This window comes from Arvicola amphibius, chromosome 2, assembly GCF_903992535.2.
Source record: "Arvicola amphibius chromosome 2, mArvAmp1.2, whole genome shotgun sequence".
Lineage (NCBI taxonomy): Eukaryota > Metazoa > Chordata > Mammalia > Rodentia > Cricetidae > Arvicola > Arvicola amphibius.
The window spans coordinates 36,745,161-36,761,093 of NC_052048.2; the positions used below are offsets into that span (position 1 = coordinate 36,745,161).

The 15,933-nt window shown below is 39.0% G+C and overlaps 2 protein-coding genes across 2 annotated transcripts in view; one reads left to right on the plus strand and one right to left on the minus strand.

Annotated features, from left to right (window-relative positions):
• Grm7 (glutamate metabotropic receptor 7) overlaps window positions 1–15,933 on the minus strand; it is an 846,624-nt gene that overhangs the window by 15,683 nt on the left and 815,008 nt on the right. The window lies entirely within an intron of this gene.
• On the plus strand, window positions 5,307–5,714 carry LOC119806935 (ubiquinol-cytochrome-c reductase complex assembly factor 2-like). The gene has a single exon (XM_038319040.1). The coding sequence runs from the start codon at window positions 5,307–5,309 to the stop codon at window positions 5,712–5,714; it is 408 nt and encodes a 135-aa protein (XP_038174968.1).

Below are 15,933 nucleotides of genomic sequence, written 5' to 3' on the forward strand. Positions count from 1 at the left end.
GTTTTACTTTCCCATTTGTTATCTTGGAGCAGCAGAAATGATGTTTAGTTCATATAAAATTCCTTTACATATATGGCAGGTGCAAATCGGTTGTGAAGCAGGAGACAAATGGCTTTTCTCATGCTAGAATTACGTATATGCCTGTGCGTTCCTCTCCTGACTAGAAGCCTGATGCTGATTCTTTTCCCACAAAGCAAAACCAAAGATGCCCTTCATCCAGTTAGTCATATCCTGGGGAAAGTTTCTCGTTGCTCTTGCCAGGCTATTCTTCTCCTCTAAGACTGACTCAAGACCAACTCATAGAAAAGGTACTTCTGACTGTGCTGTACATGGAAAAGTCCTGCCTGCATGCACATACATAGAAACACACATGTACATGTGCATATACCCTTTCATACATACTTACCTACAAACATGAATACAAACATACACATGTACACATGTGTACACATAGGCACCAATTCACATAATACACACTGTGAGCATATATGTACATGTTAACATATAAACACATGCAGGTAGGTTCATGTATGAACAAATATGTACTCATACACCCATGCCCAAACACACACATGAGCACACACTCATTTTAATAGAGTTACATAAATGTCCAAAGAAATGTACACAAATGCATGCACATACTCATATACACATATATATCTTTACTCATGAATGCACATGAACACATGAATAGGCAAAAATATTACTGAAAATTATACAATACATATATTCATATAGATACATGCATGCCTTCATACACATGAACAAAGCAAATATAAATAAGCAAACACTAATTTATAAGAAAATATACACATAGACACACATACTCAAAAGCACAAACATACATATGCACATATACCCAAATTCATGGATACACACAAAGACACACTCACTTATAATCAAATATGCATGCATACAAGTACATTCATATACATACATATATACTCAAATACACATAAACATATATACAGATATATACCCACATATACATACACACAAACACATTTGAATGCACAGAAGCAGGCACACACATGCATAAGTCCACACATACACATAAATGTATATACACATATGTAGATATACACATGTATACCCTTATGCATACATACTTGTAAGCACGCTTGTGACACACTTGAGTATATACATACATAGGCAGAGAAAAATATACTCCAGCATTCTCCCAGGCATACACTCGTGTACACAAAATTTCTCCCTTTTCTCAGAGTCCTAACTCTCAGTTTTGATTTTAAAATATGTTCAACTTCTAATGTGAAATAGCACTGTCATTTTTTAATGTGCCCAATACTGCTGTGTTGTGTTACCAAGAAGGTTATTTACCCCTCTTGCTGGCTTGAGAGCACAAAAAAATGTTAGGTCTCTGCCTGGCAGTGATTTAACATACAAAGGGCACAGCATTTCCCCCACCATATGCCTGGAGAGACACACTTCTGTCAGATTTCATCAGTTCCCTTTCCCTCTCCAGCCACATTCACCCAGACGGAACCTAACAGCCTTTTCTGCAGGAGGCTACATCCCATTTTGCCTTATGATGCAAAAAGTCTGGTTTCTTTCTCATTGGTAAATACCTTGGGGGTGATACAAAGATGTCCTGTGCTACCCTTTAAGGCAACCACCGGGTTGTGAAAACACATAATCTGAGCTTAGTATATTCACTTTCTAAAGACAAAGGGAGCTGCTCCGTTTTCATAAGCACAAAGGAGGCCAAGCTGGCTGAGATTCAGTGTCATCATTAGAGTTCTAAGGAAAATAAAACAAAAACAAGCATCAGACGAAAATACTGAAGTCATTAGAAAGGTTAAAGATCAAGTTCCCTTAGCGTTCCTCATGCATATTTCATGTGTTTAAAACTGGAAATGTAGTGCTTACACAATTAAACTCAGGAAAATCACTGCAAGAAGTCACTGTGAGATTCTCATAGAAACAAAGTGGATTCTAATCTCTCTGTCCTCAAAGCCAGTGGCAATGGCTTTAAGGTAATTTGCAAAGTTTTGGTCATTGGTCACCCCAGTTTTCTTTTGCCACCTCATTAGTAACACCCTTCATTTTGGGGGCATCTTCCTTCTCTCTTCAACTTCTATATTGCATAAGCATCTCCATGCCCTGTGAATACTGGTGCTGTCCAAAGAAGTGATGGAGCTAGAAGTCCTGACTATTTGCATCTAGCTCCATCTACAAGAATATCAATGATATCAACAACTTTCACCCAGATTTTCTAAGTTGCTCTTTTGAGATGCCAGTGTGTTCTAATGTGCCACATTTCCATCAAAGTCTTCAGCTATGGGGTAGTTTGGGTCTCCAAAGAAGCTGTCTGGGATATTTTAAATAAAGATTCATGCAGTAGGTGCCTCTACATGGATGTATGGGCTCTCCAAGATATGACAGAAACCAGTCACCCATGCCACCCAAAGGTACAGAGAGAGGGTCTGGGCAGCCAAAGAGTAGGGGTGAGGGCTTCATGTATTTGATCTTGCCTTCCCAAGACTTTTTTCTTTTCCTTTTATTTGAATTGATAGATCATGCAGATGTTTTTCCCAATATAATATTTTTATTGATTATTTGGGAATTTCATATCATGTACTCTGATCACACTTTCTTCCCAGTGCTTCTAGACCTGCTCCCAGACCCCACCATTGTGAACTCTTCACTCCTTCCCTTCCCCCAAAAGAAAAGAATAAGAAAAGAAAAGAAAAAACAAATCCAATTTGTGCCAAATATACTCACTGGAGCATTAACAAACTCTTAGTGACCAGTCCCTTAAAGAAAATAGAGTTTGGGCCAGGCACACCTTTAATCCCAGCACTCGGGAGGCAGAGGCAGGCTGATCTCTGTGAGTTTGAGACCAACCTACTTGCTCTACAATAACTAGTTCCAGGACTGGATCCAAAGCAACACAGAGAAACCCTGTCTCACAAAAAACAAAACAAAACAAAACAACAACAAACAGCAACAACAAAATCCACCTGAGTTCTTCCCCAGACCTGCTTCCTTACCAGAAGCCATCAATTGTTTCTGCAGTTATATTATTGCAAAAGTAGCTTCCTTTTCCTTTATAGTCAGAGGGACCATGGATCATGGGCTCCCACATGGTTTCTAGTGACAGCAAAGGCCATGGACATTCTCATGGCCTCTGGCATCAGTACATGCCATGGACCTCAGCATGGTCTCTGGGAGCAGTACTTGCTGAGGACATCAACCTGGCTCTGAGGCAACACAGACTGGACATCTACACAGCCACCTGAGGTCATGTTAATATTCGTGATCCTTGCTGCTACCCAAATCATACAATCCTAAAAGGCCACTGTTTTCTTACTACTTAATCTGAAGGCCTGAGATCTGGGTGTTTTTTGATTAACTCCTGAATCTTCCTTTTCTTTCCTAGACCCCTGTTTACTTTAAAGGTTTGTTTGTTTAAATATTCATTGTAGCAGTTAGGTTTGCGATATGGAATGTCCTTCTGTATATGTGTTGCTTTTATTAATTAATGAATAAAGCTGTTTTGGCCAATGACTTAGCAGAATGGGGGAATCTGAATAGAGATATAGAGAAAAAGTAGGTGGAGTCAGGAGGACGCCATGTAGCTACTGAAAGAGAAGTACACCAGAACCTTACCAGTAGGCCACAGCCTCGTGGTAATACACAGATTATTAGAAATGGGTTAATTTAATATTTAAGAGTTACTTAATAAGAAGCCTGAGCTAGTATGCCAAAGGGTATGTAACTAATATTAAGCCTCAGAGTGGTTATTTTATAAGTGGCTGCAGGAGCTAGTCAGTGGGACCAGGTGGGTGGAGAGAAACTGGTCTAGGGGAACCAGCATAATGGAGAATACTTGTAGCTTCAGGTTTGTTTATTTGTTTGTCAACTTGATACAAGCCAGGAACTGCAACTGTGAAAATGCCTATATAAGATTATAGGCAAGTCTGTAGGAAGTTGGGGATGTTTCCTTGGTTAATGATTGATTTGGATAAACTCAGCCCATTGTGGGTGGTGCCACCCCTGGAAATGTTGTTATGAGGTATCTAAGAAAGTAAACTTAAGCCAGTAAGCAATCTTCCATGCTCCCTGTTTAGCCTCTGCCTCTAGGTGTATGACTTGAGTTATGGCTGACTCCCTTTCGTGATAGACTCTAGTGTGGAAGATGAAGTAAACCCTTTCCTCCCCAAGGTTTTTTTTTTTTGTTTTTTTTTTTTTGTTTGTTTTGTTTTTTTTTTTGTCATGGTATTTTATAACAGCAATAGGAACCTTAACTTATTTGCATACATGTATGTGAGAGTATATGTACAAATACTTGTGCTATATGCACAAAGAGCCGAAGAACATGTTCAATGTTCTCCTCTATTGCCTTTACCTTTTGAAGTAGGAATTATCCTTGAACCCAGAACTTGTGTTTTCTCAACTAGTCAGTGAGGCAACCAGACCGAGCGAGCCTCTTGTTTTAGTTCAACTTGGAACTGGAATTACAGTTCTAAACTGGATGCCCTGCTTTTCCATGGGCTCTCTAATGCAAACTCTGGTCGTCAGGACTGTGCATCAAGCTCTATTGCCCACTGAGTCACCTCTGCAAGCCCCTCCTAGACGCCTCAAAGGATCTTTGAGGCAGAACTTTCTCCATGTCTTGTTCCGTCAGGACTGAGGGCCATAATGCCTCTCCTGCAATAGTTATTCAATTTCCATTATACATCAGATAAAGAAAAAATATCCTTAAGCGTTTTTAGAGAATTCTCTTAGTTTCCTTTCTGCATTTTCTTCCTTTCTCCACGTCCCTTGAATGAGTCATAGCCTGCCCATTATTGGCCCCTGCCTTCATTGGAGAGCTGTTCTATCCTTCAGTCATCTTGGGTTGTAGTTTCTGTCCCTTGTCACACAGATTAGTCTTAATATCCTTTGAAGCAAAGATGACTGTAAGCTAAGGACAATTACTAGAAACATTAGATAGCTTGTGCCTTGCTTTTAGTTTCCTTGTGAACACAAGTGAGGATCAATGCTTTTTAGAAAAAGTCCCTTATATGTTCTGTTACACTAATTCTTTTGAGGGGATTCAAAGTCTATGCACTCACTTAATCTAAGACTTTCCATGACCTCTACCACGTTTTTTTTCTTGTGATTGTCTCTCCAAGCAACATATTCTCTTTATTCATAGGGTATAATATAACTAGCAGATGTTATTGTATTTATGTATTTGTTTGTTTCTTCTATCTTTCCACTATGATTTCAGCTTCATGATACCAGGGGTAGAGCTATCAGTGAGGAAACCTTAAGAAATATTTTTTGGGAGGGGGCCCAAGATGGCCGCTCTCCGCTACCGTCGTTTCCTTAAGCTCTGTGAGGAATGGCCAGTGGACGAGACCAAATTGGGCCGAGACTTGGGCGCTTACTTGCGGCAGCGGGTAGCACAGGCCTTTTGGGAGGGAGAGAACACCCAGGTGGCAGAACCCGAGGCCTGTGATCAGATGGACGAAAGCTTAGCACGACTGCATTCAAACTACTATAAACACAAGTACCCTCGCCCCAGAGAAACCAGCTTCAGTGGCCTGTCCGTGGAATACAAGCTGATCCTGTCCACAGACACCCTGGAAGAGTTTCAGGAGATGAATAAGAGCGTGTGGAAGAAACTCCAGGAGAAGTTTGCACCCACAAGGCCAGAGGAAAAACATAAAGCCTGGGCACAGGTCTTGTCCTGCCCACGTACCTGACCCTCATCAATAAAGCTGTCCAGTCTCTCAAAAAAAAAAAAAAAAAAAAGAAAAGAAAAGAAAGAAATATTTTGGGGAGAACTCTGTAAAGATCTCAATTTAAAAAAAAATAGCAAGGAAGGGTCAGTTAAAAGAACCACAGTGAATGAAAATGTTTCTTTCTATTATGGAAATGTATTTGTAGTAGTTTTGTTTTTAAATTGAATGCCTTTTAGGTATAGTAATTGCAAATCTATTTTTTTCAGACATTCTCTGACCCATAGATAGTTTTTGGAAGCAAAGCTAAGATGAAAGTTGACATCTCTTGATTCAAAGATCATCCTACTATTGATGTCCACTTTCAACTAAAAACCTGATTTAACAAATGAGTCAACTATACATCTGTTTAAATTTTCATCCTTCAAGGCTGTAACTGCTAGTGCTGAGAAAAACAAACAACTCCTACGAATTTCTTGAGGAGATGACAGAAGATTCTTACCCTTTACATTGTGTACAAAGTGTGTGTGCTATATATAAATTCATATTTTCTAGTAAGTATATGAGCAAATAGCTATGTAACTCATATATAAAATGCAACAAATAGATATAACATTTGGCAGTTTGGAAGCAGAGACTGATTGCCTGCAATAATGCATAAAGAGATGTTAAAAGGAGCCCTATCCCTGTGTTAGAAAGGGGCTAGTAATTTTCATTATTATTACAATTATTATTTATGTAAATGTATGTATGACTATATGAGATTAAGACCCATGTCTATGGCCTAAACAGAAGTTTTAAGCAGTTGTGAACTGTTTAATGTGAGTGGTAAAACTGAACAATGAGCATTCTTAACAGCTGAGTCATCTCTTGAGCACCAAGGTCTGATTCTTTGCAGTCATACAGAATGCATCTGGGTCATGGAGGACCATGACCAAAAGATGAGGATGTCAAGTTTGTCTTCTAGGAAAAATGAGCCACAAGGATTATAAAAAAAGTTTATTTCCTGATGGTAATAAGAGCAGCAATCTTTGGTGTGGCCTCAGGCTTTGAAAAACACACTAGTGAAGGAGCTGAAGGGACAAAGTGAGCAGGACAGGAAAACACCTTCCGGAGAAGATTAAGATGATGTAAAATAGAAATGTTCCATATTCTAAAGCACTGACCATTGGAAAATCTGTGTGTAGCTATTAATTTAGATGTACTAGCTACAGGATATTTAATATTAAACCATCCCACCCTTGTCTTCAAATGTTGAGCAGTTGCACAAGTTTTGCCTACAAGAGGTGTTTAGAGACAAGCTTCACTTGCTTTTGTCGTGAGCAAGAAGGTACTTATGTTCTTGCTGAGACTCATTATTCACACATGATAGAGACATGAAGAGACTGTCCATATATTCATTCATGAGAGTGTAATGAAAACGTTGTCCATAGGTCTTGCAAACTTGAATTCTAGATTCTGCTCTATCACTCAGTAGCTGTGAGAATTTGAAAAGGGCAATTCATGAACTTTCACTTGCCCTTGAACTATCTTGGCTTAGCCTTTCATCCTCCAATACTTGTTTGTTCTCTCAAGTTAACATTTATTCTTTTTTTTTTTGGTAACTTCCAAACTTCATATTGTAATGAACTAATGAATATTAAGTTATGTTTTGAAAAAAAATTGAAATAATTAGTATACTAAGAATGTTTATATTATATTTAAGAATAAAACATAGTTGTTGAATAGGTGTTATAAACAATTATGCATGACTGACTGCTATAAAATTATTAACACTACATATGGGACAGTATTAGAAGCAAGGGGCTTGGTAATATGGACTGGACATTTTCAGGACTGAGGGCAGAGGATTCCTGCAGAAGCTACCAAGACTGCATCAAAAAGCCCTCCTTGGGAGCTGCTTTTGCTGAAGACACTCATCTTTTCTAAGGTTTCCTAGCCTGAGGCAGGTTGCAGCATCCATCCTGGGTCTTACACCAGGAGGTCATAGTTCTTCCATGCAGCTTCTGGTCTCCCTGAGGGGCGTCAGAGCTACTTTGAGTCTGCATTGTTTCCCAGTTTTTCTTTTCTAACTGCTAGTATTACTTCCTTCCTTTCTGCTCACTAGGAGGATTCTGGGCTTGCTGCCAATCAACCTCCCTCATTTATCCTCTGCATAAACCCAACTCAACTCAGAGTATCACTTAGAATCCTAATACATATTGGAGTTTGAGTCAAAATAGGAGTTCCCGAAATGCATTTTATCACTCCCTCCCTAGTACTTATCTCTAAGACCAACTGAGCATGAGCAACAGTCCCTGAGAGCAGGTGCTGAGCATAGGCAGCCTATCTCAGTCATTAGCCCACAAGAACAGACTTCTCATAATTCTCTGTGGGATCAAAATCTACATTTTACCAAGTTGCACTCAGGTTTATACAAACAGAGGTGGTGTGGTGCTGAAGAATTGTCTGTATTCTGTCAATCATAGTTTAAATAAATGCTGACAGGCCAGGTAGGAAGTATAGGCAGGTCAACCAGACAGGAAGTAGAGGTGTGGCGATGAGAACAGGAGTATTCTGGGAAGGAGGAAGCTCTTCCCCAAGTCCAGCCCAGACCACCAAAGAAGCAAGATGTGAGCTGCCCTGCTGTGAAAGGTACCGAGCCATATGACTAGCATAGGTAAGAACAATGAGTTAATATAACTACAAGAGCTAATAAGTAGCCCAAGCTAATGGGCCAATCATTTTATAAGCTTATGGAGATCTCTGTGTGATTTTCTCTGGGACTAAATGGTTGGGGGACTGGGTGGGACAGAAACCCCAATGAGCCTGGCCCTCATGTTACAGTGGTGTATGCATCTCCTTCCATCCCTATACTACAGATCACCATAAGACCATCCCCTGCCATGATGTAGTTTTCTCTTTTGGTTTTTCTGTGTGCTAAAGTATTTGAATGTTACACATCAAAGTGGTTAACTCGCTTAACTTCCATATATATTTCCTAGAGAAATGGATACTTTTATATGCAACCATGATTACCAGTAGCACAGTTGAGAAATTCGACAGTAATTTCATAATACCTTCTAGGACAGGACTCAAAGATGACTTCTTTTATTTGTTCTAAAATTGCTTCTTAGGATTTTTCCCATGCTCCCAATTGAATAAAGGTTGTATGTCATATTTAATTATATCTCTAGATTCATCATTGAGAACAATTTTCATGCCTTTTGTTTTAAAACTTTTTTGATGATCAAGAAAAATAGGTTGTGGTGGATCAAAAGTAAATTTTTAAAATTATTTTATTTGTATGTGTATGTGTGTATCAAGAGTGTGTATGTGCCCACAGAGGGTAGAAAATTACATAGGATGTTCTGGAATTAGAATCATAGGTGGCTGTGATATTCTCAGGTCATGAGAGCAAATCTCTGCTCTACTGGAAGAACATCAGGTGCTCTAAGTGCCTAACAATCCCTGCAGCTGCCTGAGTCTACTTTTTAAGATGATAGTTAAAAGTTGACTCACAGTAATTGTACATGTTTATGAAACCCTCGTCAGGGATTCAATAGCTGTATAAAACATGTTGTTATGCAATCAGGGTGACTAATATTTCAATCTCTCTATGAAAAAGTTTTATTTATCTTGCTGGGAATGTGCCTGTACCTTTCTTTTAGGACGTGTAAAGATGAAATCTATAATACATTTGCAGAATGTACCCAACACTTGTTATAGACTGTGAAACCTTATGAGTTCTCTGAAACTGTCAATTTTATTTTTTCTCAGTGGTAATTTGTGTTTTTTTTTCACAAATATATCTGTATTAAGTTGTTGTTCTTTGGAAGATCCTGGATTATGGCCAGTGTATCACCTTCTATATTTGTTTATTGGCTCCTAGTTAAACTCAGGTCATATGTGCTTGTCAGCAGCATTTCCTGGGTGGTACCTACAGGCAACAAAGTGCATAGAGTCTGGAGGGACACAGTGGCAGGCTGATCTACTGATTGACAATGCCCAAATTTGATCATCTGCTTAAGAAGGTGGCAGTAAAGCTATAGTTTATTTTGTACTATGAGACTAATTTAGGAATGACACATTGAAACAAAACTTTTTACAATTTAAAGCCTATGTTTTTATTTAATGATCTTTTAACCATTTTTATATATTTCTAAATATATATTTAGTTTTATTTTCCCTTTAGTTTAGAAAAGAAATATAATTGTTTCCCTTTATTTTATTCCAACCAGAAAGTGTATTACCTAGCCCTGGTACCTAGCACAATTATTGCAGCATTAGCAATGCATGTTCCTCTGAGTACACCTATGATGGGAGATCAAGATGGGAAGAGAGACATCCTCATGCACTGGTTGTCAGTCCTTCTCATTGTATTATCAATGCACATTCTGTTCTGGTCTATGTGAGGTCTGATTACTGTGGCACCAACTAGGTATTAATCCACTTTATTGGCTTATAAACCATGACACAATGTGCCGCACAGGCCTTCAGTCAACATCTAACAGGAGCTGGCAGGTCACTTTCAAATGATATGCACTACTTTGGAGCAGACAAGCCTTCCAATAGCTGAGCATTTTCCTTTCAGATAACATGTATTATATACTCTGTGAGGAGAATTAATATGTACTGGGATTTTGCTTTCTTTTTTCTCTCTCTCTTTCTTTACTTCCCCACCATGTGTGTGTGTGTGTGTGTGTGTGTGTGTGTGAGAGAGAGAGAGAGAGAGAGAGAGAGAGAGACAGAGAGAGACAGAGAGAGAGACAAAGACAGAGACAGAGACAGACAGAGATGAGAGAGAAGTGGGAGAGACACACACTGAGAGAAGTCCTGTTTGATTATTTTAAAATAATTTATTACAGTCAAAAATGTATCTTTAAGTGGGCATTGGGCTGCTTTCTTCTATCCAGAGTCTTCTTCTGCCCCCGTTCATCACCTTTAATTTTATATAGCATTTTTTTTCTGAAAAATGATGTCCCTCAAGTAGTAAGGAAGCAACGATACTCAATTTTTTGACCATGCAAGAAGCTTCCAGAAATCAGCAAATTGCAATTTAAATTAGAGCAGGTGTTGAAGATATGGAGACAAAAAATGTGAGCATCTCAAAAATGAGAATATTTAGTTATTAGGTTGAAGAAGTCAGGATTGCTTTTCTCATTCAATGACTGGGTTTTCATAAAAGTTAAAATTCACTTGAGGAACATGCAAAGAAATGCTTGGAATAGTGCATATCCCTAAACTAGCATGAGGGTTGTGGGAGCATTTGCAGTTTGAGGCTACAGAGCAAGACCTTATTTGAAAAACAGTGTTAGCAAATACCTTTAACACTGTGCTCCTGTCAATGCTAATGTTAGCCTTGTAAAACGTGTTTGTGCTTTTCCCACCGTGTACCATTCCTATGAAAGCAGAAATGCGTGTGAACACAAAAGGAATAGAGGATTGTTGGAAGAGGTCAGACTTAAAATTGAATGCAGGTGAAATACAATCTAGGGACTGCAGAATGATTTCATTTGACATTTTCTGTTTTGTGGACCATGCTACAGACAATGCTATGTTCTTTATTGCTATTTATGGCTTCTTTTCTTGACAAAAAGGCCTTCCTGTAGAAACAGCTATGCAGCATTCTCCACAGATGGCATGCATGACTTGCTATGTAACATCCCAGGTTCTCTGAAAATTGACTGTGGGTTAGTGTCACACACCCTGCTGATAAGAACTCTTGGTAGAGTTAGCTTTCATTAAATGTCACACATTGACCAAGTTGGTAAGATGAGTTGAAGTGAACAGATATTATGACAACTCTATGTGGGCAAAGGGTGATGTTATGGAATTAATCTTCATTTTTTCCCAAAAAATATTGGTCAAGTTTCATACAATTATCTCCTTCCTCAACTTTTTTAGAATATTTCTCACTCAATAAGTATAATGTAAAGATTAGCTGGGAGATTTCTTTCCTTTTGGTTGGCAGATTTTTTTTGTTTTTGTTTTAGTTTTTTGTGTGTTTGTTTTTGTTTTGTGTTAATGCTAGGGATAAATTTCAGGACCTCACACATCCTAGTCAAATATCCTCCCACTGAGTGATGTTCTCTTCCTACATGGAACTAACTTAGATTCTCTAATCTCATTTAAAGGCATCAAGCTTAATTAAGAAGATTTATTTTGACACCCACCAAGGCTTAACACTTTATACTTAACATCTAAGCATTATATATTTATATATTTATTATTTTTATGTTGATGAGTGTTTACCTGTATGTATTGCACCGTGTGAGTACCTGGTAACTCAGGGAGGTCAGAAAGCATATCAGATCTCTTGGAACTGGAGCTACAGATGGTTGTTGACTGCTATGTAGGTGCTGGGTATCAAACTTGGGTCCTCTGCAAGAACACTGAGTGGTCTCAACCACTGATCCATCTTTCCAGCCACCGCCGAAATTCTATAGTGTGTTTATATAGCTATATACTCACTTAAACTACTCTCACTTCAGCCTTGGGATGTAGATGAAGTTGGGAATGATATAGATACACCATTGTGTTCATTTCCACAATTCACCCAGGCTAGGTCGTGGTTCTACAGGTTGTGGATCAGTACAAGGGCTGACATAACCTAAAACTATTTCTCCAAGCTTAACTTAATTGAAGAATGTTTCCTACAGTTCTGGCCTGGTTCTTGTACTGAGACAAAGGGCTCCTTCACTGATGAGTCTGGACTACCCCATGGATACTAAATTCCAACTTCACCTGCCTCACAGACAGAATTGGTTGTTCCTTCTGATCTCATCATTAGAATTGACTAGCTTATGACTAATCTTCCCTCCCAGGCACAATTACAGTGCAAGGAGAGTTTCCCTAAGGAGGACATAATTCATTATGAAAGCCAAGTTCCTTACTTTAAGGTCAATAGCAAAGCAGTGAACATTTGCTAAGTTTTTAGTTGACTGACAAAAGAAAAGAGGGCATCCTTATTTAAAAAAAGTTAGAAGTTGTGTGATGCTTTGGGGAAATGGAGGTTTGTTTGTGAGCTCATTCTCATTACAAAGTACTTGGTGTCTAACAAACAGGTATAGTAACAAATCTACACTAAGTTGATAATAGAGGAGGTCTCACTCTTAGATTCTCACCCACTGAGTATCTCCCTTTAACAGTGGTATCCCTAAAGTTTAAAAGTACTTTCTCAAACCAAGAAGCCACTTCAAGGTCAGTCAGTACAATGGATTCACATCATGTCCCCATCAAAAGATAGATACTTGAATATTTGAATATTAGAATAAAGGTGTCCCAGTACAAGCAAGCTCTCTTTTTAATTGGTATTCATGGAACTTATTCCATAACTATAACCATGCATAAATTCTTTGTTCATCCGTTCAAAAGAAAAGGGGGTCATAATTCATTTTAACTTGGGTTTAGAGTTGAATCTGAGGCTGGACATGATTACCTGGATGGCAATACTGTATAGTTAATGAAAGCGCCACCACTGAACATAATGTCAGTGTGTGGTGGTATTGGCATTTGAGACACTAGTTAGGACTGGCCTTGCATACCTTTGCTGACTTCCAGTTACCTGGCATTTCCAGGTAACAGAAAATGCTAGAGAAAGGCCAGATAAACAGCTAAGTTTCCATTATTAAGTTGTAGTTTCATGACTAGCCAAACTGCAAAACACATATGAGAAAATGTATAGGGTTATTTTTTTTATTAGGACTAAATTTCATATAAGTACAATATGGCCATGAGTTAGCACTGACTTTATGAACCAGCACTTTGCATGGTATGTTAATTCTAAACTATGTACAGAGAATATGTTTAAGATAGACCCCTCCCCATATCCACAACTTGGTGAATGCCAGAAACTACAGAACCAAAATCTCTATCACGGGCATTATTCTTTTTCATGGTGTTTATACATACATGATCACATTTAATTTATAAGCCACCCATAGTGAGCGACTATCAGCAGTAACTAATAATAAAGCAGAATGGCTGCAGCCATTCACTGTAATAAAATGCCCAGTATCACTGCTTTTATGTTTTGGAGCTCTTATTGAGTAGCAAACGTAAAGGTTACTGTGAGAACACAGCAATCTGATCAATGAGACACCTTTGAATTGATTGATACACAAGTACTATATGAGTGTGAAAACTGGTCAAAGGAATAATACACATCCCAGGAAGACTTAGTGAGATGCCACAAAAATTCATCATACTGGCAAGAACACAGGCAATTTAAAATTTATGTAACATATTTTTGGAATTTTCCATTTAATATATTTGGACATTGCTAGATCACTGGTAATGGAAACTCTCTTGAGAGAAACACAGTTAAGGGTCTTCGTCTTACTTTGCTACATTGCCAAGGTATCTGTCTGAAATGACTTCCATTTTGGAGATAAAACCCATAGAATGGGTCAAAGGAATTGGCTCAGTTAGTATGGTGCCCGTTGAGCAAACGTGAGTACCACAATCCCTATAACAAAAAGTTTGATAATAAGTACTTGTAATCCTAGAACTGGAAAGGCAGGGACAAAACAGTCCTAGGGCTCAGCCCAGCTTAATAAGAAAGTTCCAGATTCCACTGAGAGATTCTGTTCTTATTTCTGTCTCTAAAAGCTCAGTGAACGGCTTCTGAGGCAGCCTCCAAACAAATGTACACAGGTACATGTATCCCTACAAACAAATGCATCCTCTTTGTCTCATTCTCTCTGCCTCCTCCTCCATCTCGTTACCCAGGAGTGAGAACCAATGTAAAAACCAAGAATGACGGTGTGCATGTGTAATCTTAGCAGTGGGAGACAGAGCCAGGAGGTCTTTGGGATTTGTTGGCTATTGAGCATAGCTGAACCAGTGAGCTCTGGGTAGGAACTGCTTCAAAAACAAGATGGAGAATGACTGAAGAAGATATCTGTAGTCCTCCTCTGATTTCTACACACATGTGTACACACATGCATCCCCCCCAACAAGGAAGTTACAGAGAGAGAGAGAGAGAGAGAGAGAGAGAGAGAGAGAGAGAGAAACAGAGAGAGAAACACAGAGAGAAACAGAGAGAGAGACAGACAGAGAGGGACAGAGAGATAGAGACACAGACAGACAGACAACACACACACACACACACACACACAGAGTGTTTGGGCGTGCGAGAGAGACAGAGACAGAGGGGGGCAGATTCAGAAGATAAACAACATTGCTATGCTTAGCAGAAGAACTGAGATTCAAGCCCAGGACTTCTCAGTTCTAAACCCATGTCTCAGCCTCTTCAAGGAACTGGAAACAAACACAAACAAGAAAATAGAAGTGTTCTTTTTTTCAGAAAAAAACACAGTGATAGTAACTAATCAAGGAGAGACAGCTTCTGCCTCCCTCCATTGGATACCTTATTAATTTTTAAAGAAGTTCCTGGGGCCATTTGTTCATAAAGAAAAGACACAGCAAGGCAGAAACAGAGACTGGAGTCCCTGATGCTTTAATTACAGAGGTAGCAAAGGGCTAAAGATGTCACCTAGCAGATGTGGGAGTGATAGATGAGGCTGTGCGCACTGCACCTTGTTGTCACTGTGTTGAGTAGGCAAGTCCTCCGTGAGAAGGGATATGGTGAAGGTCAAGCTCTACGACATTTTCACAATCTCAATTACCCTGTAGCTTATTTATGTATCCTTTGTACTTACACAAAGATCTTTTTTGAAGGTGCTTTGAGAGACTTAACCATTAAATTATATGAGCTGAGAGAAAGAGGAGAGAAAAAAGGAATCTGGTAGAAGTTGGACATGCTTCAAAGAGGAAGTTAAGGAATAATGACACAAGCTGATCCTGAGCCTTAGAGCCACATTCTGAGTTTTCTGGAAGATAATGAAGAAGACAGAAGTCATCCGTGTCATGATGCTTTAATGACAGGGCCAAGTTTGAAGCCAGCAGACCTAGAAGCAGCCTTGATCATAGGACCTTAGCCTCTTTTTGGTTTTATTTTTTTTTACTTTTTCTGGATGTGCGTGCATTCATGTGTGCATGCCTGCATATGTGGGGACCAAAGCCAACATTGGGTGTGTTTCTCATCACTATTACATTTTATTTATAATGATGATGATGATGATTTATTTGAGACAGCATCTCTCTCAGTTAACCTGCTGCTCACTGATTAGATGGAACTGTCTGGTCCCAGGGAACTTCCTGTATGTTTCCATCTAGTGTTAGGATTACAAGTACACACAACCCTACTTGTCTTCCATTGTACTTGGGTACTGATGGGCTGAATGAAGACAAACATTTG

What these genes read in the sequence shown, in the direction of transcription:
- LOC119806935 (XM_038319040.1), top strand. Translation starts at nt 5,307, where the DNA reads ATGGCCGCTCTCCGCTACCGTCGTTTCCTTAAGCTCTGTGAGGAATGG.